General features: G+C 45.8%; 1 protein-coding gene across 2 annotated transcripts in view; it reads left to right on the forward strand.

Annotated features, from left to right (window-relative positions):
- The first annotated feature begins 278 nt into the window (after positions 1–278).
- The window catches only part of LOC310683831 (tetraspanin-15-like), a 91,491-nt gene continuing 68,697 nt past the window's right edge, over positions 279–23,072 (forward strand). For both annotated transcript variants that reach the window (XM_083454255.1, XM_083454256.1), the window contains exons 1-2: positions 279–452; positions 20,720–20,905. In XM_083454255.1, the coding sequence (XP_083310381.1) occupies positions 369–452; positions 20,720–20,905 (270 nt within the window). In that variant the 5' untranslated portion in view covers positions 279–368. The remainder of the gene's footprint in view (positions 453–20,719; positions 20,906–23,072) is intronic.

The raw sequence follows: 23,072 nt of genomic DNA on the forward strand, positions 1-23,072 counted from the left end.
AGCTGAAACCCTGTTGTGGTGGTGTCAAAATTGAAATGCTAAACGCGGGGAACCCGTAAAAGTTCCAGAGGGCACAAAACACAACTTGATTTTTGTGTGTGCTTCGTGGGGAGAGAAGCTTCCGGTCCTTCTCCCTCTGCGCCTATTTTGGCTGGTAGCGCCGACACAGCGCCTTAAGGGCCAAGGGCGCAAGGGAGCCCTTTCATTGCTTTCACTTTTGCGGGGCGGAAGTGGGCGGGGCACGCCGCTGGCGAGGCGAAAGAGAAAGTGGCGCGGCGGCGGCGGCGGCGACGACCCAGGTGCCTTTCCCGGCTGGATGGAGGCGCGCCGCTGGCCGGCCTCCCCCGGAAAGGCGCGCCGGAGGAGCCATGGGCGGCGAGGGCTGGCGAGACTCGCTCGTCTACTACTACTGCCTCAAGTTCGCGCTCTCGGCGTACGCCACCCTCTTCTCGGTAGGTGACTCGGCGCCGGGCTCCGGGCGGCTCTCGTGGCTCCCCAGGGCCGCTCAGCGCCGCGCCGGGCGGGGACCAAGCCCAGCCCTTTGTCTCGGGCAGGCCGCTCCTCCATTGCAGCCGGCAGCGCGGGGGGGGGGGGCTTTGCTGTATATGCGCCCCCCGCCGCCGCCGCCGCCTCTCAGCCCCCGGGGCTTTGGTTCCTGGACTCTGCATCTTCCAGCATCGGGTTTGCGGGCCTCTGGCGCCGCCGCTCCCCCCCTCGGCCCCCGCCGTGTGGGAGCGGAAGAAAAGAAGCGGCCCTTGGCCGCCCGCAGCCAGTGCCTTCCCACGGCTGGCTTGGAAGCCGCGTCGATTTTCTCTGTTATTTAGAATTATATACTGCTGGATTGTTTTGCAGACAAGAATAAAACGATAACATTATTGGTAGAAACGGTTAGCAGCCATTTGAAACATTTTTAAAAGATCAAAATCAGCAATAAACTGAAGCAGAAATATGTCACCGTTCTGTGTTATTGGCGAAATCCCCTCCTGGCATGAAGCTCCCTTTGGGCCAGTCACTCCCTGCCCACCTGGCCTACTTCACAGGGTTGTTGTGAGGATAAAATGGGGAGGAGGAGAATTAAGTATCACCAGTTTGAGCTCTTTATGAGAAAGATATAAACAGGAATGTTTGGGGCGGCTGCATTTACACGACATTAGCCACAATCCAGAAGGATCCTGTTGCTTCTTGGAAAATACTGCTGCCTGATGTGGTTTCTCCTCAACCCCCCCCCCCCCAAAACCCCCAGGTGCAATCTAACTAGAAAACTATATGTGGAATAAGCAGTACAGTGGCACCTCAGGTTAAGTCCTTAATTTGTTCCGGAGGTCCGTTCTTAACCTGAAACTGTTCTTAACCTGAAGCACCACTTTTAGCTAATGGGGCCTCCAGCTGCCGCCGCGCGATTTCTGTTCTCATCCTGAAGCAAAGTTCTTAACCCCAAGTAATATTTCTGGGTTAGCGAAGTCTGTAACCTGAAGTGTATGTAACCTGAGGTACCACTGTAATCTGAACATACCCTAACAGCTGTCCTGCTTATTCAGATGATAGCTTATTGAATAGGATTGGGGGGGGGGGGCGTTGCAAGGGCAGGGGAACCAAAAAGCTCATGTGCATCCAGTGAATACTTGCCCACCCCTTCTCTGATGTGAACAGTGCCATGCAGATGTGGCTTGAAGCACAGCAGGAGGAAATAACCTCACTGCATTTCAAGATGCTGATGTGAACACCCCAAAGTGGACCCCTGGGTGTGTTTAGCACAGCACTGTCCACTCTCGCTGGAAGTGGCGCTACCTCTATTCCAGCCCTCCCTGTGAAGTGTAGGCACCTTCTGCATGCTCTACCTCTGCATTCTGACCCTTCCTTTATTATACACATATACAGTCATACCTCAGGATGAATACGCTTCAAGTTAAGCATTTTCGGGTTGTGCTCCGCGGTGACCCGGAAGTAACGGAGTGCGTTACTTCCGGGTTTCTCTGCTTGTGCATGCGCAGACGCTCAAAATGAAGTCATGCGCGGAAGCGGCGAAATGCCGCAGACGCACAGTCATGTGTTACGTTCGCTTCAGGATGCAAACGGGGCTCCGGAATGGATCCCATTCACATCCAGAGGTACCACTGTACTGTACCTTCAACTCAGGATAACCCTGCATGTCCACAAAAAATGTATTTTGTAATAAATGAGTTACTCTTTGATCTGCTGGCCACAGTTTCACCCCCTCCACTAACACATTTTCCCAGCTCATTATAAGGAAAGTTGCTTATTTTTATTTTTATTTATTTAATGTATTTTCTAATTCGCCTTTCATCACCATGCGATATCAGAGAGGGCACCATAATAAAATGCACCAATGTAATCTCCAGTAAAAATGCAGTTTGCTCATGACTCAGATCTCCAGGTCCCCACACAGGTAAACAAAAAAGCCCCAGTCAAGGCTGGCAGGAAAAAGCTTAGACAGATTCTTAGGCAGTTGAGCCTCTGACTGAACATGTGTGCACTTGTGGGAGAACAGCCCCACCTTGCCTAGGGAACTGTAATTAAAACAATGGTGTAACTACCAGTTCCTCTTCAGACAATACATTAATAACTTGTGGAATTTGCCGCCGTAAGCCACTGGCTTAGAGAGCTTGAAAAAGTTTTAAAATTCATGGGGCTTTTTGCTAAAAGGAACTGTGTACAGGGGCAGCATCCTGAGTACCAGTTGTTGGGGAAGAACGACAGACTGGCTGAGAAAATCATGCCTAACTTTGTGTATGTTCAGACCATACTGCAACATTTGAGTTTTGCTTCACGTAATGCCAATCAGAGTGGAGTCCCTAAGGTGGTTGGATGGTGTCTTGTACACCTCCTTCTGGCAACTGGAGCTATCAAAGGAAGGGAATTTTCTTTGCCAAAGATTTTGGTAAAGAAAGTCCAGGATTTAATTTGCGCTCGAATTTTACCAATGTTTGCCCCCGGTCAGAGGTGGAGCTAGCTGCTCCCGCACCTGGAGCGGCATGCACCTGGGGGTGGGGCTAGCTGCCCGTGGAGGCGGGGCGAGTGTCCCAGGGATGCGGGGGGCGCACCAACCACTTCTAGCCTCCTGGGCAAGTGGCAAGTGTTGGGGCGGGGCGGCGATGTCACACCCCACCCTCAGGGATGGCCCCTGGGGCAGGTCACACCCACCGCACCCACCTTTCTCTGCCTCTGCCCCCGGTGTGAGTTCAATGCCAGGGCCCCAGAAAGGCATGATGTAAGGATAAATGGCCTCTGATCAGGTGTGGAGTGCATTTTTCTCCTCCCTGAACATAAGAAGAGCCTGTTGGATCAAGCCCATCTAGTCCAGCATCCTGTTCTCGTGATGGCTAACCAGGTACCTGTGGGAAACCCACAAGCAGGATCCAAGCACTGTCCCCTCTTGTTGTTTTCAGCAACTGGTATTTGGAAGAATTACTTCCTCCATCTGTGGGAACAGAGCATAGTCATCCCGGCTTCAGCCACGGATAGCCCTTAAAGCCATTTACATTGGTGGCCATCCTGGGGGAGTGAGGTCTATAGTTTAACTCTGTGCTGCGTGAAGGAGAACTTGGTTGTATCTGCCCTGAAATTCCCAACGTTCAGCTTCATTGGATGTCCCCAATTTCTAGTGTTGCAAGAGTGGGAGCAGAACTTTGCTCTCTCCACTTTCTCCATGCCATGCATAATTTTAAAAACTTATTTCATGTCGCCTCTTACTCACCTTTTCTCTAAAATGTCCCAAATGCTTCAACCTTTCTTCATAGGAGAGTCTTTCCATCCTCTTCCGCCTTTTGGTTGCCCTTTGCTGATGGCCCTACAGATGAGGGCTGCACATCAGGCATTACAGATGGAGAAGGGTCATGGCTCCTCATAGGTTTGAGCCCCTGCATCTGTTCCTCCATAAATCAAGAAGTAATCTGGATTATTCCATAAATTAACAAGGGAGGACTGGGCTAAAGTACTTGGCCTCTCCTCCTCCTCCTCCTCCTCCTTTGGCGATCACTCGTAGCCGAGTAAGATTGTCTTCCATAAACACGGTTTTAACAATGAGTCTGTAAGTGACTGTGGAAGCCAATTCTGGATCCACACATCCTTCCACAGTGGGGACATCACCTCTTCCTTTGTCTGATGGGTCTGGTAGGGCTGATGAGGCAGGCAGGTGACTCTATCAAGAGGTGCTGAGCAAGCTTGTTTCCTTCAGAAGCTGTTGAGGCTCATCACCTCCTTGGCTTCTGGACTGGAAGGTGGACCTGCCCTCCCTGCTTTTTCCCTGCTAGTTTAACTGCCCCACCTTTGCAAGGTTGGTGTAATTCAGGCAGCCTGGTGCCCCCCAGATTCTTTGGATTATGACTCCCATTGCCTCCAGCCACCATGGGTACAAACTGAGGAAGTGAGCATTTTGGAAGGTGGATAGGCTAGTCTTTCTCCCTGACCTGCTTGTCTCATGCAGATGAGCATAAGAGCACTAGAAGAGCCCCCTCAGGCCAGTGCTCTGTTTCCACAGTCAACCAGATGCCCATGGGATGCCCACAAGCAGAATGTATCCAAACACGCATTTGTTCCCCTGCAAACTGAAGTGGTTCAGTCCAGGCACAGAGGCGGCTTCACGCCTGCCGGCTGATCACAAACTTCAGTTATAAATCAGTCCACTGCTGGTTGAGACTGTAAAAACTTTGGAGGTGAGCTGGTAGCGGTATGTAGAGTAACTGGTGCCGTGCCCTCCTTGTCAAGAACATTTCTCTGTAAATTGCAAGTCTCTTGTTTCTTGCAAGAGTGAGGTATTCTTCGGAAGCTCGCTGTTCAGTAAAACCAGCTGTATGCCGTTATTCATGTCACTGCTTGATATGGATGGGTGACAAAGAAGCTTTTGTTAATAGTACAAAGCTTAATAGTATGACAGGCTTGTCTGCATGAACTTCATGAAAGGAGTGGAACAGAAGCCTTTGAGTAAATGCTGTACTTCTTTGTGATCGCTCCTAATAATTCTACTTCTACCTTGAGCTTTAGTTGAATGTTGAAATCTGCTCCATGAGGAGCGTATTGCCTCAAGAGAAAATTCTATTCCAGTCCCATTCAATGTTATTGAATCCTTTAGTAGAAGTAAATGAGAATGATGTTGTACCACGGATACATGGGCCTGCTTCACTGCGCGATTGGTTACCTGCAGAAGCTATCTGTACTTCGGAACGTGTCAAGGTGCCTTTTCTCTCTCAGCAGGCTTTGTAACATTCACATTCTGCGACTTCGTGAGTAATGGAATGGATCTGCTTTATTGGACAAAGTGATTCTGAGGATTCAGTGTGGTGAGAAACTGCAACAGAGAAGTATTTAGAGCTGAGGTGGCTAACTGCTGCTGCTGCTGTTTAGTCGTTTAGTCGTGTCCGACTCTTCGTGACCCCCTGGACCAGAGCACGCCAGGCACTCCTGTCTTCCACTGCCTCCTGCAGTTTGGTCAAACTCATGTTAGTAGCTTTGAGAACACTGTCCAAGCATCTCGTCCTCCATCGTCCCCTTCTCCTTGTGCCCTCCATCTTTACCAACATCAGGGTCTTTTCCAGGGAGTTTTCTCTTCTCATGAGGTGGCCAAAGTATCGGAGCCTCAGCTTCAGGATTGTCCTTCCAGTGAGAACTCAGGGCTGATTTCCCTAAGAATGGATAGGTTTGATCTTCTTGCTGTCCATGGGACTCTCAAGAGTCTCCTCCAGCACCATAATTCAAAAGCATAAATTCTTCGGTGATCAGTCTTCTTTATGGTCCAGCTCTCACTTCCATACATCACTACTGGGAAAACCATAGCTTTTACTATACGGACCTTTGTTGGTAAGGTGATGTCTCTGCTTTTTAAGATGCTGTCTAGGTTTGTCATTGCTTTTCTCCCAAGGAGCAGGTGTCTTTTAATTTAGTGGCTGCTGTCACCATCTGCAGTGATCATGGAGCCCAAGAAAGTAAAATCTCTCACTGCCTCCATTTCTTCCCCTTCTATTTGCCAGGAGGTGATGGAACCAGTGGCCATGATCTTCGTTTTTTTGATGTTGAGCTTCAGACCATAATTTGTGCTCTCCTCTTTCACCCTCATTAAAAGGTTCTTTAATTCCTCCTCACTTTCTGCCATCAAGGTTGTGTCATCTGCATATCTGAGGTTGTTGATATTTCTTCTGGCAATCTTAATTCCGTCCTGGGATTCATCCAGTCCAGCCTTTCGCATGATGAATTCTGCATATAAGTTAAATAAACAGGGAGACAATATACAGCCTTGCCATACTCCTTTTCCAATTTTGAACCAATCAGTTGTTCCATACTGCTGCTGGCCGGTGTTCAAAAAGCAACAATCTAAAAGTGGGCATCACCAAAGCATCTTTGTCCACCCTGTGTCCACTGTCTCTAGCATCCACACATGTAGGCACAAACCCCACACGTGTGTGTGCACAGATGCTCACCACATAATGGCAGAATGCTGTATTAGCTCTCACAGAAAACAGAGATGCCAAATGAACAAACATCTGTTTTACTGCAGAATATCAAGCATTGGCATGGAATAGCATTAAGGGAAGAAAGTTCCACATAAGCCTCTGATCATGTAAACATGCTCTCTGTTCCGCAGGTGGTTTGCACAGTGGTTTTGAGCAGTTCAGCATGGTCAGTGGGGCACTGTTCCACAGAGAACTTCATTTGCATCCTGTTACTTTGGAACTTCATTTTCCTGGTGATTGAATGTTGTGTGTGTGTGTGTGTGTGTGTGTGCGCGCGCACAGTTGACAGGACAGTGAAAAGGATCTTTTTGGAGGATGCACTGGGTTTTTTGCTTCCCTCTTCTGTTTAAATATAATAAACACAACCAGCAGAAAGTGAAATATCTACACTATATAAATTTAATCAATTAGTAAAGCATCTATAGTTTGAATATTGGGCGGAATATAATTTAGCATTCTGAAACATTCAGTCCATAATGCCTATAAGTGGACCAGCGATCCCAAGGGACATTAACATTGTTTACATCTCATAGAATCACCCTAATTATCATAGGTACTCTCAGTAATGGCTTTCCCCCCTAAGAGCTCTATGTACTTAAGATGCTTATCCATCCAGCAAACCTGTAGGTCAGCATATCATCACCCTCTGTAGAGTTGAGGCCGAGATGGTTTGCTGTGCTTGAGGCCACCAGTGAATGGACTTATGTGAGAGTCCATTTGTTTCATATAACTCACCATTGGAATTTTCCAACAGCTCAGGAGCTTTCCTGGCTGTGGCACCAGCTCCGTTTTTACCTCTGTTTCACTTTCATCATTCAAACCACCAGTCAAGAAATAACCAAGTGTGTGTTAGTCAAAACGTCATGGCCATTGTTGTGCAATAGGCAAACCAAGGGTGGGCAAGATCTGCTCAGCAGCTTCTGTGGGTGATGCAGGATTCTGGTTATATCAGTGGTTTGTCAGGGTCCAGGTTACATTGTGGAGGTAACCAGGAGCCACAGATAAGGGATCGGGAACATCAAGCAGACTCAAAAGTTGGTCAAGTGCACCATATTTAACAAACAAGTCTCCATAGCTGTGATATTACCTAAAACCCACACAGCTTGTTCATGGAAGTGCACCTGTGAAGAAGCCAGCAGCCAATGTTCTGCTATCTACTACAGCTGATGTCTGTTCAGATGTGCCAGAGGCAACGCTGGCTAGTGCCCAAGCAGATTCATATTGATTCTCTATCCCAGCAAACCCAGCGTGAAAAATGCTTTAAAGCTGTCTGCCTTGCTGGGGTGTGTGTGTGTGTGTGTGTGTGTGTGTGTCCGTCCCACTCCACTGGTTCTGTAAGGCTGCGGATGCTCATGCAGGGGCAGTTCCAAAGGGGCAATTTGTGTATATGTACAGTGGTGCCCCGCAAGACGAATGCCTCGCAAGACGGAAAACCCGCTAGACGAAAGGGTTTTCCGTTTTTTCAATGCGCTTCGCAGGACGAATTTCCCTATGGGCTTGCTTCGCAAGACGAAAATGTCTTGCGAGTTCCTGCGATTTTTTTTCACTCCCCACCCCCTTTTTCTAAGGCACTAAGCTGCTAATAGCCTTTTAGCAGCTAATCCGCTAATCCCTTAAGCCTTTAATAGCCGCTAAACCGCTAATAGCGCTAATCCGCTAATAGGCTTGCTTCGCAAGACGAAAAAACCGCTAGACGAAGAGACTCCCGGAACAGATTCTTTTCATCTTGCGAGGCACCACTGTATATGTGTTTCTGCATTTATGGCATATATGGTTCTTGGACAGAACCGTTGTCTAAGTTGTGACTGTGCTGTACGATTGCTAACTGGTGTGGCAATGTGGAAGGCTGAACTTAAGATTAGAAGAATGAGAAATTGAAAATGGCATGTTTGCTCATCGCTAGGAAGGGATAAGGTTTTATGCAGGGTGGATAAAAATCAATGTTTTTTTATAAACTTAAAATGAAAAAAATCAGATTTTTTTTATTTAAATCAGATTTTTTAAAAATTTAAATTGGATTTTTAAAATAAAATGCTTTTGGAGGGAAAATCTTTCTAAAGATAGTTTTCTATTTAAGTTACATTATACCCCAAAGGCTATTCATCAGGAAATAAGGATTTATTTTACGTTTTTCATATGTGCTAAAACTCAGTCTAAGGTTTGTTTGTTTTTTTAAGAAAACCCGTTTAACCACATCAGTTAACAAACATGGATACATATGCTATAATGTTTTTGTTTTAGTTAAATAAATTGTTTATATTGTTATTAAGGAAATTATTATTTTTCTCCTTCCAACAAAGTACAGAAGAAAAGTTGTCCAAATACAAACAGTTAACTTATTAAACCTGACAATAATTTCATAATTATCTGTCTATGTATTTCTAACAGTATAGCCAAATCAGTAATTTTTGATATACCATAACTGTAAAAACTACTCTGAAAATTTATTATTCCAAAATGAAACCTGGATCTGGTTGTAAATATTAAGATTATACCAACAAGAATGAGTCTTTCTGTATAAAAATGATTTAAATCAACTCTTACTGACTAGTGATTTAAATTGTGATCAAATCCACCCTGGTATTATTATTATTATTATTATTATTATTATTATTATTATTATTACAGTGGTGCCCCGCAAGACGAATGCCTCGCAAGAAGGAAAACCCGCTAGACGAAAGGGTTTTCCGTTTTTCAATGCGCTTCGCAGGACGAATTTCTCTATGGGTTTGCTTCGCAAGACGAAAATGTCTTGCGATTCTTGTGATTTTTTCCGCTCCCCATCCCCTTTTTCTAAGGCACTAAGCTGCTAATAGCCTTTTAGCAGCTAATCCGCTAATCCCTTAAACCTTTAATAGCCGCTAAACCGCTAATAGCGCTAATCCGCTAATGGGCTTGCTTCGCAAGACGAAAAAACCGCTAGACGAAGAGACTCGCGGAACGGATTAATTTCATCTTGCGAGGCACCGCTGTATTATTATTATTATTATTATGGAGAGGAATGACCCCATGCAGGCGCTGTGGGGAGGAACTTGCTTGCTTTCTCCTCTTCACAGATGACTGCTGCTGATTATAATATAATGCTGCTTAATTCTTGGGGAAGACATCCGAGGAAAACTTTGGGCAGGCCTGCAGCATTCAAGAAGAGGACTTTCCTGTGAGGCAATGGATCCACTTGTGCTTGTTGGCAGCTTTCAGCTGCAGCATTTCCAATGAGTGGAGGTGCCTGGAGAGCAAACCCTCCTGCCCTGGGTCTTAATTGCTGCTGCTTGAAAGCAAGGAAGGTGGCTAAAGAGCTTGTGAGCAGTTGTCAGGAAAGGCTTTTAAAATTTACCATTTGAGATTGCCAGAGTTAAATACTGAGGGTGATGGAGAATGCATGTGTGCACATGTGTATTCAGAAAGAAATATAGGCAATCCATCAAACTGGGAAGCTGAGAACGTGGAAAGTTTACTTCAGCACCCCCAGGCCCGCTCTCATCTGTACAGAGCTCTGCAAGGTTGGTTTGCATTTCCTTCAGGAATGCAGCAAAGCAGCTGTAGTGGCTGCATATGTGTTGTGTTGTGGCCTAGAGATTGAACTGTGAACCAGGAAGTTGCTTGGAATGGAAGGTAACTGGAGCAAAAGCCGTTTGAACATAATTCTACTCTTAACAGCTGTATCAGCTACATATGAGCATTGTGTTAGCTCTGTTGAAGCTAATGGTCTGTTGAAGCTAATGGTCGGAAACCATCAAGCTGTTGTTTCCCCACTGACCTATGGGGCAGGCAGAAATTCAGCAGATACAGCTCTTTTTTCTCACCTTAAGGCAGAAAAGCTTCACCAGCTGAATCAGATGCCTGCCATGCAGCTAGCTAAGAACAAGGACCCTTGACAGCAAAAAAATCCATCTTATCTTCTCTTCTTTACTCCTCTTCTCCATCCCTGGCACACAATGCTTGGTTATCATGCATTTAAAATTGTATGTACAGTTTAATTTTTCTTGAGTGATTTTCAGTAGCAACTGTGAAGTTTGGGTTAGTCAACTTTTTAGTGAATTTAACAGTGTTTTTAAAAAAATGTTCGTATGATTCTGAATTCTGGGCTTTTGGATAAGCCTTACAGTTGTGTTTTATTTTTATTTATAAAATTATTTATGTGCCACCATTGGGTGGGCATAGGCCTCCTAAGATGGCTGTCATTATCATAGAAACACAACAGATACAATCAAAACTTGAGAACGACAAGCAGCAACATCAACAGCTCAGGTTGCTAAACAGGATGGCTTTCCAGAACCAGGTAGATGTTGATTGGTTAATTCCATAGACGTTGCCATTTTGCGACAAGGGAAATTGAAACCTGCTGCAGGCCTGCATCTTGTCATGAATGTGATATATCTCCTGCCTTGGAAGGCTGCTGCAACTTCTGTTTGCAATACATAAAAGAAGATCTCTGTGCAACTGCTGGGCAATTATGGAGGGTTTACTGGCAAACTTTTATGAGGAGTAGTATAATGGAGTGTGTGCCGGCAGAAGCAACGTCTTCCAAATCGTTCTTCTGACAGCCGAGCACTAATTAAATTCACATCGTAGAAAAGTTCCACTGTAGAAAATCCAAGGCAGGGAGGAGGTTTGTGGGAAACGAAGCAGGCCAGCCCCAGGTATGAGCTTCAGATTCATTTTCTTCTCGTTGTGTTTTCGTTCGGCCCTCCCTCCAAGGTGCTCCAGAGTGGATGGGTTGGGGCTCCCAGTCAGTCTTGCCTTCACAGTGACCCTGGGAAATGTGGCTGAGGGGGCCTGTCTGTCCCAAGGCCACATAGTGAGCTTCATGGCTGAGGTGAGATGTGATCCTGGGACCCCCTGGCCCTCGTTGCATACCCCAGCCTAGACATCCACAATCGGAAGTGGAGGCTGCCTTGCCCCAAGGTCGCCAGAGCCCCATGCCATTGGGTCTGGACTGAGCCATAAAGTTTTTCCATTTGCTTTTCCTCGTCCAACCCAAAGCAGCCACCAGATTGAATGCTTAGTGGAGATTGAAATTGATATTGAAATACTTTATTGTCACTTGCACAACTTGTATACAGTGAGATTACACGAGCACCCTCCACTCAGCTCTCTTAGTCTTAATTTCCCTTGTTTACACACCCACCAAACCCAAAAGTCAGTTGCCCCGTTGTTATCTTTTCATTCAGCAGCCTAACAGCCCACGGATAGAAGCTGTTCTTTACCCTGTTGGTGCGACTAATCATGCTTCTATATCTTCTGCCTGAGGGCAGGAGATCAAGTAAGTGCCGGCCAGGGTGTGATTCATCCCCAAGAATTTTCCTCACTCTCACGAGGCAACATTCTTCTGCTATTTAATCCGGTGGATTCACGGGACAACGCATAATATCTTGTGCTGTATTCACCACCCTCTGTAGGCACTTCCTATCAGTTGATGTCAAACCAGTGTACCACACCGTGATGCAGTATGAATCGGTTGTGGACCGATAGAAAGAGATCATCAAATGCTGATTGACATCATTCTTCCGCAATCCTCTGAGGAGATGAAGCCTCAATTGGGCTTTCTTAACTACCTGGGTTGTATTTATTTTCCAAGTAAGGTCTTCACTGAGATAAACTCCTAGGAATTTCCTCCTCCACCCCAAAGCAGCCACCAGATTGGACGCTTAGTGGAGATGTGGCAGATAGGCGGCCTCTCCATCTGGCAGCAGCACCCACCCTCAAGCCTAGCATGGGTCCGAGTTACAGCCATTGTGGCCTTGTTCAGGTGTTTGCCTGAACACCCAGCAGCTTAAAGTGGGGTGACGGTTTGGGGCCATGTCTCCCCAACACATCTGCATGTCAAGGGTCATCTTCAGACCTTTGCATATTTAGCACAGAAGTCTGCAGGGGCTTCTAGGCACATTTGGCATGTAGAGGCTTCCCTGTGTTTCCTGACGTTGAGGAGGCTTCATGGTTCATTTTGTGCTGAACAGGTAAAGAGATATTTCCATGCACAAGGGAATTTGAATCAGAGAATGGTGGAGACCACAAGGGCCATTTAGTCCAACCTCCTGCAGGCAGATGGCCATCCAATTTCTGCTTAAAAATCTCCAACCACCTTCCAAGGGAGCCTGTTCCACTGTCAAACAGCTTTTACGATCAGAAAGTTCTTCCTAATGTTTGGTAGCAATTTCCTTTCTTGTAATTTGAATCCATTGGTTTGGGTCCTAGCATCTGCAGCAGCAGAGAACAAGCTTGCTCCATCTTCCATGGGACAGCCCTTTAGATATTTGAAAAGGGCTATCATACTCCATCTTCTCCAGGCTAAACATCCCTCACTCCCTCAGTCGCTCCTCATGATGCTTGGTTTCCAGACCCTTCATCAACTTGGTTGCGTTATTGGGCTGGGCGATACCTGGTTTTCAACATCACGATATATCACCAGATAAACGTCACAATATTTCGATATATCATGATGTTTGAAATAAGGCTGGAACTATGTAGAGGTGAATGTGGTAATGCCCTGGCAACTGCTCTGGGTCTAACTAAAACCTTTGTAGGAGCTTAGAACTGGTTTACACATGCAGCAGACTAGGGTGCTAGGATGGTCTGTGTCAGGTGAGAAGGGAGAATAAACTTTTGCCATACATGGGGTTTTTTTTGGGGGGGGGGGGGTTAAGCCTTGCAGGTAGAAAGGTAGTTTTTAACCCAGCCTCTTCCATTCTGTGTTAGATCTCCACTTGCAGGTAGTTCATATCTTGTTCTTCTTAAGGGGAATGTAAAAAAAAATGTAACTTTGTCCATCTTCCACCTTCAGATTTAATTGGTGCAACTTTTTAGAGCATATTGTGCTGCAGTTTATATAGATGAGGGCTCAGAGTTCTGAAGGAGACATTTTTGGGCCTTCTTCTTTAGCAGACCAGGCCGATCCAATGCTTCTGAACTTGCTTGCAGATTAGAATGCAGCTCCCAACCAGATTGTGCACTTACCTGGATTTGCCGTGCACTATTGGTGTGCAAAAAGGGTGCACACAAATGTATATTTCACATACACTTTTATGTGGAATGTGAAATGGCCTGGGGGGGGGGGTGTATTCAAAATGCATACAAGTTAGATGTGGACTTTCTTTCTTTCTTCTCCTTTAAAATAAAACTTGCACAGGACAGATGTAAGGCAGAGCACCAGCAAGGCTGAAATGGGACGGAGTTTCTGTGCAGCCACAGTCATTGCAGAGACAAGAGTCCCAAGGTGTTTTAGTCTAGAGAAAACATTGTGAGAGATGCAGAGCACGGTGTCTGGTAGCCAACATGAGAGAGAGAGAAAAAGCAAAAGCTGCCCATTTAATTAGGCATGGCCAGTTAATTGCTGCTGCTTGGTCAAAATAACTGACCTTTTAAAAATGGAATTAAATCTGGCATCTGCTGGGCAGAAGACCATTTCATCCTTCCCTGTGGTATGTTATGTCGCTAATTGCTAACTATGATTTACTTAGCTGGCTTGTACTTGAATTAAAACACAGCAGACGTGTGCAGTGCAGCAGAGTAAGGCACATCTCTCTTCAGAATGCGCCACGCAGGGATGTTCTTGTGCTCCTGTATTAGCCTTGGCAAGGCTGACTTAGAGTACAATCATGGCAGGGAATGCTGTCATTTTCTGGCACCTAATGTCTCTGGAAGATTCTTCTGCAGAATTCCAGCTCGTCTGGTGGTCTGTCTTTCTATACCCCTTGCAAGCCATTTCTAGCCAGGCGGGTAAACGTCATGGGTGTAGCCGGGGGGGGCAGGGAACAGTTGCCGCCCTAAATAAATCAAAATATCAACAGAGGTTCTGTCTCCCCCCCCCCCCAACAAAAATCCTGGCTACGCCTGTGGTAAACATCCTGTTTGCATTTATTGCAGTGGTTCTGAAAATGGGCTGTAGCGCCCTCTGGGGAGCATTGGAATTGCCTTAGGGGGTGCTAGGAGTAGGCCTGGGTTATGTGCTGGCTGGGCCTGACGGAGTTGTAGTCCAACAATGTCTAGAGGGCACCACATTGGCAAAGGCTGCTCTGCTGGTTCAGTTTCTTGTGAGCAGAGAATACCAGGTATTTGTGGTGTTACCCTTTTAATTTAGCAGCAGACGCGTTGAGTAAGCCTGCCGTCAGGAGCCTCCAACCCTTATTCTCAGGAATACAGGAAGCTGCCTTAGTCAATCTCAGTATTATCTACACAGCGCAAACCTTCCAACATTTCTCCAATGAAAATAGGGACATCCGAAGGAAAAGTGGGACATTCCGGGGTGGCTTCTGTAAATCTGGGACTGTTCCTGGAAGTTAGGGACACCTGGCGGGTCTGTACTGGCTAGCTGGAGTTCTCCTGGTTTCTCCCAGCCCCACCTGAAGATGCTGGGGGTTAAATCTAAGGACTTTCATAAGCAGAACAGATGCTCTCTCACTGCAGACACAGCTTGTAAAAAAACACCCTCTTATTTCTTCACTGGCCCGAACTCCATTGTCAAACTGTTTCTTCTTGAGAGGCTGAACTGATAGTGAGGTGGGACTAGTCCTACTTGGCTACTTGCATCCAGACAACTGATTCATCCACTTTTGTTTGCACAAAATGTCTGAAGAGGTTAAAATACACCCACTGTTTTATTGAGTATACATCCTGGTTTGTTTTGTGGTGAGCTTCGTGTCCAGCCATTATCACCCCACACTTTCCAGGGCACTTTTCTGTCACTCTCCTTCCTGCAAAATGTTTTGTTTTGTTTGCTTTTGGAAGCAGGTTGGTTGTGCAAGGCCAAATCCACTTCAATTGCACAATGTGCATTTGTGGGTCCCCTCTGCAAATACTGACAGCCTACAAGTGTCCTGTGAGCCTCTGATAGGTAATCTGGTGGCAGACACATGTTCACAAAGTCTTTATTGGTGTTGACCTTCCTGGAGCAGATGATGCCTTGTGAAATTGAACAGGTTTGTTAGAAATACTAGCCAAATTGTAGACAAGATGCTGAGGGAGTGTTGGGATTTACTTTGAGGTTCTTTCTTGCAGTGCTTGTGGAAGCCTTAGAAAGCTGTTTGTCCAAAGCTCCAGTGCTTTGTTTGTTTCTTTGCTGGATTAAGATGGCTGAAAGGCAACCCGTTTGCCCTTCTTCATTACCACAGTTCAGAGATGATAGACATAAAGTACATGGTTTTTTGACAGTGCACGGCACTTCAGAGCAAATTGCCAGTTTCAGGCAGATGTATGCAAGTGAAGGAGGCCAATTGTCGTCCATCAACTTAATCGCTATTGGGATGAGAGTCGAGAGCAAATGCTGTAGATGTAGCAAATGGAGAAAAGTCTTCCTCCAACATTCCTGCCTTGAAAATCTTTTTATCCAAACTTCTCTCTCTCTCTCTCTGTGTGTGTGTGTGTGTGGATGTGATGAATTAATCAATTTGTACCTACTTAAGCTTCATTTCAATTGAAGATGAGAAGAAAAGTGTAGTTAAGGTTGAGCTAAAGAAAGCAAGGAAGTAGTGACATTTCAGAAGGTACAATGAGGAAGAGGGAGAGGTGGTGCAACCAGGTGCACTGGGAAGAGAGTTCTAGCTTATCCATGAAGGTCTGGTATTCACCCCAGACACCCCCAGCCCAGTTGCTCTTCTAGCTTCCTGGCCATCTCAAGAACACCCCACATGTTGCCTTCTGAGAGCCAAAATCAATTGATAGTATCTGCCCACCAGAAGAAAATCCCTTTGCCCTCTTATGGCACCATAGTCTTCTTATATGGGCTTGGTGCTCATGAGTGTACCTACAGAGCTACTCCTCTGTGAGCACTATGAGCCTAGCAGGGCAACAAGAGGGTGGTGGTGGGGTATTGTGCATCCCAGCATTCCTCCCAGGGCTTCAACAGCCAGCCACAAAAAGATCCAAAAGCCAAGTTCTGTAGAGCAGTTACTAGTCCCAGTGCTAAACAGTCAAGGAAGAGTTCAGAGGTCACTGAGGTGGAAACTTAGAACTGTGATTGTTAAGGAGGTTTTAATTGTTGCTCAGTTTTCCTATGTGAACTGCTTTGAGAACTAATTCTTGAACAGAAATTTGTGGAACTTGCATTCTTTCCATCTACTATGCCTTTGAGAAAAGTGGACAAATATCTGAAGTTCCTAAACACGTCTCCAATGCTACCATGCGTCTCAAAACTGGATTTGTAAGAATTGAGGCCAGAGTATGGATCACCTCACTAAATTACTGGCTAAGACTATGCTTCGTCCCGTGTGGCCTTGCTCCCTTAACTATTAAGGACGGTTTCCAAGTGGCATGTAAATGCACAGTGATAAAGATTATGACAACCCTAGGCTTCACCTTGCAGATCTTACTCAACATGGGGTATGGTGAAGCCAAAAAAAATCATCTTGGCAGCTATGACATGCAACTTCCCTAACATAGAATCATAGAGTTGGAAGAGACCACAAGGGTCATCGAGTCCAACCCCCTGCCAAGCAGGAAACACCATCAGAGCACTCCTGACATATGGTTGTCAAGCCTCTGCTTAAAGACCTCCAAAGAAGGAGACTCCACCACACTCCTTGGCAGCAAATTCCACTGTCGAACAGCTCTTACTGTCAGGAAGTTCTTCCTAATGTTTAGGTGGAATCTTCTTTCTTGTAGTTTGGATCCATTGCTCCGTGTCCGCTTCTCTGGAGCAGCAGAAAACAACCTTTCTCCCTCCTCTATGTGACATCCTTTTATATATTTGAACATGGCTATCATATCACCCCTTAACCTCCTCTTCTCCAGGCTAAACATGCCCAGCTCCCTTAGCCGTTCCTCATAAGGCATCGTTTCCAGGCCTTTGACCATCTGGGAGCCAGGTGATGGGTACAAACCAGGCAAGCCATCATCTACTTCCTGAGTGTGCATCTGATTCACTGCTGTGGGAAGCAGAGTGTTGGATCAAATGCATCCTTGTGGGTGACTGTGCCAGGCTTTAGAATAGCCTTCCCCAACCTGGTGCCCTCCAGAGGTTTTGGACTCTCTCTTCCCATCTGCCCCAGCCAGCATCTGGAGGGCTCCAGGGAAGGCTGCTTTAGAGCATCTTCCTGATAATTCAGGCTAGGACAAATGGATAAGGCATGTGAGAGAGAATTTTTTCAGCTTCCGTTGGTGCCAACATACAGGGGTAGATTTAAGCAGACTTGACAGATGTGCAGGCAACACATCAGATTGTAACAAATTGCTTCAAAATATGCCTTATTCAAGTCAAGAGAGGCCTGTTATTCCAATAATGGTGGCTATGGTAGAATTATTCTTGTAAAGAACATTTTCTCAAAGACCAGCTTGATGTGTATGATCTCAGAGGAGTCAGTTCCATCCATTCCAAGTTTTCAAACAATCTTCCTTTTGTATTCTTGCTAATGAACAATTGTAGTTCCATGCCTTTAACTGAAATGGGATAATGTTGGTGCTCCCGATGCAGAGCCTATCGTAGAGCTCTCTCCAAGGCTGTGTGAGTGTTTTGCAAGCACCTCAAATTGTTTGCACTCCACTTAATATTTCCCAAATTCAAAAAGTTCTCTCATTGCTGTGAGTGACTGAGGGTGTCCCAGCACTGCCTTTGCAACTCTGGCACTCCAGGCTCCAAGCCATTACAAATTTGAGGGTTTCGGCAAGGGAGACAGAGTAAGCCAGAAAAAGGGACGGAATGAAAAATGTGTCACGCATTGCTGATGACTGTCCTGAGTGCCAGTTGCAATATCCAGGAGCTGGGGATGTCCTGCCATCTCTTAAACTGGGCAATAATTTTTGCTTTGCTTTTGAGAACTGGGCAGCAGGCGAGCTGTGAATATGCCATGAATAAGAGTAATGGCTGTAGCCTTTTGGTAGCTAATTAACTGTTCTTTGTTCATCTCATTTTTATTATTAACACAATTGCTTCATTAACCTTCTGGTTCATCCTTTTAAAATATTTTGTTTCCAACCTTGCTGGAACTCTTCCATGCTCAATGTTGCAGCTCCAATAGGTCATGCAAAGTGTTGAACAAAAAGCTAGCACAGATGCACATTAAGGCTGCAGGGTTGTTTGGGCGGGTGGGCAGGTTCTTGCTGCGCAGTGTGACTCAGGTTTTACAGGAGAAAGTCCCAGTGCAAATTGCGTTGAATGGGGTCTCTCCCACTCTGCTGCCTCCTCTATTCCTGCAGCTGCTTGCCTTAAACAGCTGCTTTCTGGAGCCTCCCTTGCAGGGCTGATACCATTGGGAAGGGGGCTTCATCAGTACTGTGGGGGAAAGGATTAACACCCCCTTTCCCATGCATAATGGCATCAGCCCTAATTGGGTATCCCTGTTTAGAAGTGGGGCAAAGCCTAGAGGCATTTAATGGAACTGTGCATCCAGCTTGACCCAAAAGATGCTTTGATACCTAGAAATTCCCAAGTGAGGCACTTTCCTCCTCCTGTGCCCCTCTATTTTTTTTCTCCAGGTGGCCAAGCTAAAAATGACTTTGATTCCAGATAGTTCCCGGTAGCCCATCCAAGCTAAATCTCCATTGTCAGCCCCTGTAGCTTCGAGTTTCAGCCACACAGTCTCTAGCATTTAAAATATTAATTCATGCAACCTACGGGGGGAAAAGCTTTCCAACATCTCCCCGAGATTTCCAAACAGACTGAGAGCGCCGAGGCAACTCAGTGGCACTTCAGGCCCTTTCTGCAACACCAGCTGCTTGTGGTGCTGAGGCAAAGGGCAAAGCAGCTGCCATCTTGTACCTCTGTAGCAGCCATGCTGGCAGGTAGTTACAAGGGAACCTGCATTGTCTCCGCAGTGGGACCAGGGTTCAGCATGCCTAGTGGGTCACATGGGCACCTGCCTCCTCCTCCCTTCATGATGTTTCTGAACCAGGGTGGATAAAAATCAATGATTTTAAAAAGTATATTAAAAAATCAGATTTTTAAAATTTAAATCAGATTTCTTTTATTTAAATTGGATTTTTAAAATAAAATCCTTTTGGAGGGAAAATCTTTCTAAAGATAGTTTTCTATTTAAGTTACATTATAGTCCAAAGGCTATTCATAGGGAAATAAGGATTTGTTTTACATTTTTCATGTTTGCTAAAACTCAAAGTTTTTTGTTTTTTTTAAACCGTTTAACCACATCAGTTAACAAACATGGATACATATGCTATAATGTTATTGTTTTAGTTAAATAAATTGTTTAAATCGTTATTAAGGAAATAATTATTTTTCTCCTTCAATAAAGTACAGCAGAAAAGTTGTCCAAATACAAACAGTTAACTTATTAAACCTCACAGTAATTTCATAATTATCTGCCTGTATTTCTAATAGTATAACCAAATCAGTATTTTTTTGATATAACTGTAAAAACTACTCTGAAAATATATTATTCCAAAAATGAAACCTTGATCTGGTTGTAAATATTAAGATTATACCAACAAGAACGAGTCTTTCTGTAAAAAAAGAAAAGAAAAAGATTTAAATCAAGTCTTACTGACTAGGGATTTAAATCAAATCCACCCTGTTCTGATCCCTTTATCTGCCTCCCTCTCTTGCTCTGTTTAGGCAGGTCAGGATGTAAGAGGAAGTGGAACTGTGCTGGGCAGCAAGAACTTGGCGATTTTGTCTTGGCTCCAGAACATGTACAGTTATGGGTTCCTCACCTCAAAATGGATATTGTAGAGTTGGACAGAGGCAGATTTAGAGGACCATGACTGGTTTGGTCACACTGACACCACAGGGGATGTCACAGCAATGATTTAGAATGGAGCGTGAGATGCAGGGAGACCTAATGATGGCATCGCACAGGGGGCGCTGAAACCTGAGACCCCAAGGTCTGCCACTGAGTTGGAAAAGGTTCGGAAAAGAGCAACCAAATGATCAAGAGGGTGGAAAGTCTCCCCTATGAGGAAGGGTTGCAGCGTTTTTGGTTTTTAGGCTTAAAGACAAGGTGAATAAGGCAGCATGATAGAAGTTTATAAAATGATGCAGATAGAGCAAAGTTCTTCTTCCTCTCTCATAATGCTAGAAATCCAATGAAGGTGAATGTTGGAAGATTTGGGACAGATAAAATAGACCTTATTGAACTATGGAACTCACTCCCACAGGAGGCAGTGATGACCACCAACTTAGATGACTTAGAAGACAAACCTATGGAGGGCAAAGCTATCGATGGCTACTGGCCACTGTGGCTCTGCTCTGCCTCCACAGTCAGACGCAGCGATAGCCTGATCCTGCAGACTCTTCTGATGTTCTTAATGGCATTCACTCCCAAAGCCCTGCAACCCTGTGACAGATGTTTCCCCTTCCTTCCTCTTTGCAGATCATTGGCCTCGTGATATTGTGCATTGGCATCTATGCCGAAGTGGAAAGGCAGAAGCACCGGACCCTGGAAGGGATCTTCCTTGCACCAGCGCTGATTCTCCTCCTCCTCGGCATAACTATGTTTGCTGTTTCCTTCATTGGGATGGTGGGCTCCCTCCGAGACAACCGGACGCTGCTGAAAACAGTAAGGCTGCTTCCCCCCTTCCTCCACTCCTCGAACTCTTCCAGCTCCAAAGTTCATAGAATCATAGAAGTGCAGAGGTGGAAGGGACCCCGAGGGTCATCCAGTCCAACCCCCTGCAGTGCAGGGGGTAATTCCTGGTGGCCATCCAACCTCTGCTTAAAAACCTCCAATAAAGGAGAGTCCACCACTTCCCATGGGATTCTGTTCCACTGCCAAACAGCTCTTGCCATCAGAAACTTCTTACTAAGGTTCAGTCAGAATCTCCCTTCTGTCATTTGAATCCATTGGTTTGGGTCCTCCCCTCTGGAGCAGCAGAAAACTAGCTGGCGCTCTCTCCCAAGAGCTGACCAGAGCTCTCTCTGCTCTGGTCAGACCTCACCTGGAGTACTGTGTCCAGTTCTGGGCACCACAGTTCAAGAAGTACACTGACAAACTGGAACGTGTCCAGAGGAGGGCAACCAAAATGGTCAAAGGCCTGGAAATGATGCCTTATGAGGAACGGCTAAGGGAGCTGGTCATGTTTAGCCTGGAGAAGAGGAGGTTAAGGGGTGATATAGAATCATAGAATCATAGAGTTGGAAGAGACCACAAGGGCCATCGAGTCCAACCCCCTGCCAAGCAGGAAACACCATCAGAGCACTCCTGACATATGGCTGTCAAGCCTCTGCTTAAAGACCTCCAAAGAAGGAGACTCCACCACACTCCTTGGCAGCAAATTCCACTGTCGAACAGCTCTTACTGTCAGGAAGTTCTTCCTAATGTTTAGGTGGAATCTTCCTTCTTGTAGTTTGGATCCATTGCTCCGTGTCCGCTTCTCTGGAGCAGCAGAAAACAACCTTTCTCCCTCCTCCATGTGACATCCTTTTATATATTTGAACATGGCTATCATATCACCCCTAAACCTCCTCTTCTCCAGGCTAAACATGCCCAGCTCCCTTAGCCGTTCCTCATAAGGCATCGTTTCCAGGCCTTTGACCATTTTGGTTGCCCTCCTCTGGACACGTTCCAGTTTGTCAGTGTCCTTCTTGAACTGTGGTGCCCAGAACTGGACACAGTACTCCAGGTGAGGTCTGACCAGAGCAGAATACAGTGGCACTATTACTTCCCTTGATCTAGATGCTATACTCCTATTGATGCAGCCCAGAATTGCATTGGCTTTTTCAGCTGCCGCGTCACACTGTTGGCTCATGTCAAGTTTGTGGTCAACCAAGACTCCTAGATCCTTTTCACATGTACTGCTCTCAAGCCAGGTGTCACCCATCTTGTATTTGTGCCTCTCATTTTTTTTGCCCAAGTGCAATACTTTACATTTCTCCCTGTTAAAATTCATCTTGTTTGTTTTGGCCCAGTTCTCTAATCTGTCAAGGTCGTTTTGAAGTGTGATCCTGTCCTCTGGGGTGTTAGCCACCCCTCCCAGTTTGGTGTCATCTGCAAATTTGATCAGGATGCCCTTGAGTCCATCATCCAAGTCGTTGATAAAGATGTTGAATAAGACCGGGCCCAAGACAGAACCCTGTGGCACCCCACTAGTCACTCTTCTCCAGGATGAAGAGGAACCATTGATGAACACCCTTTGGGTTCGGTCAGTCAGCCAGTTACAAATCCACTGAGTGGTAGCATAGTCAAGACCGCATTTTACCAACTTCTTTACAAGAATATCATGGGGCACCTTGTCAAATGCCTTGCTGAAATCAAGGTAGGCTACATCCACTGCGTTCCCTTCATCTACCAGGCTTGTAATTCTGTCGAAAAACGAGATCAGGTTAGTCTGACATGACTTATTTTTCAGAAATCCATGCTGACTATTGGTGATCACAGCATTCCTTTCTAGTTGCTCACAGACTGTTAGCTTAATGATCTGCTCCAGAATCCTCCCTCGTATTGATGTCAGACTGACTGGGCAGTAATTATTTGGGTCCTCTCTTTTCCCCTTTTTGAAAATAGGGACAACATTTGCCCTCCTCCAGTCTGCCGGGACTTCGCCTGTTCTCCAGGAATTCTCAAAGATGACTGCCAGTGGTTCTGAGATCACATCTGCCAGTTCTTTTAATACTCTTGGATGCAGTTCATCTGGCCCTGGAGACTTGAATACATCTAAACTAGCCAAGTATTCTTGTACTATCTCCTTAGTTATTCTGGGCTGTGTTTTCTCTGCTGAATCATTTGC

The sequence above is a fragment of the Podarcis tiliguerta genome (genome assembly GCF_965153285.1).
Source record: "Podarcis tiliguerta genome assembly, chromosome: 8".
In the NCBI taxonomy this organism is placed as follows: Eukaryota; Metazoa; Chordata; class Lepidosauria; order Squamata; family Lacertidae; genus Podarcis; species Podarcis tiliguerta.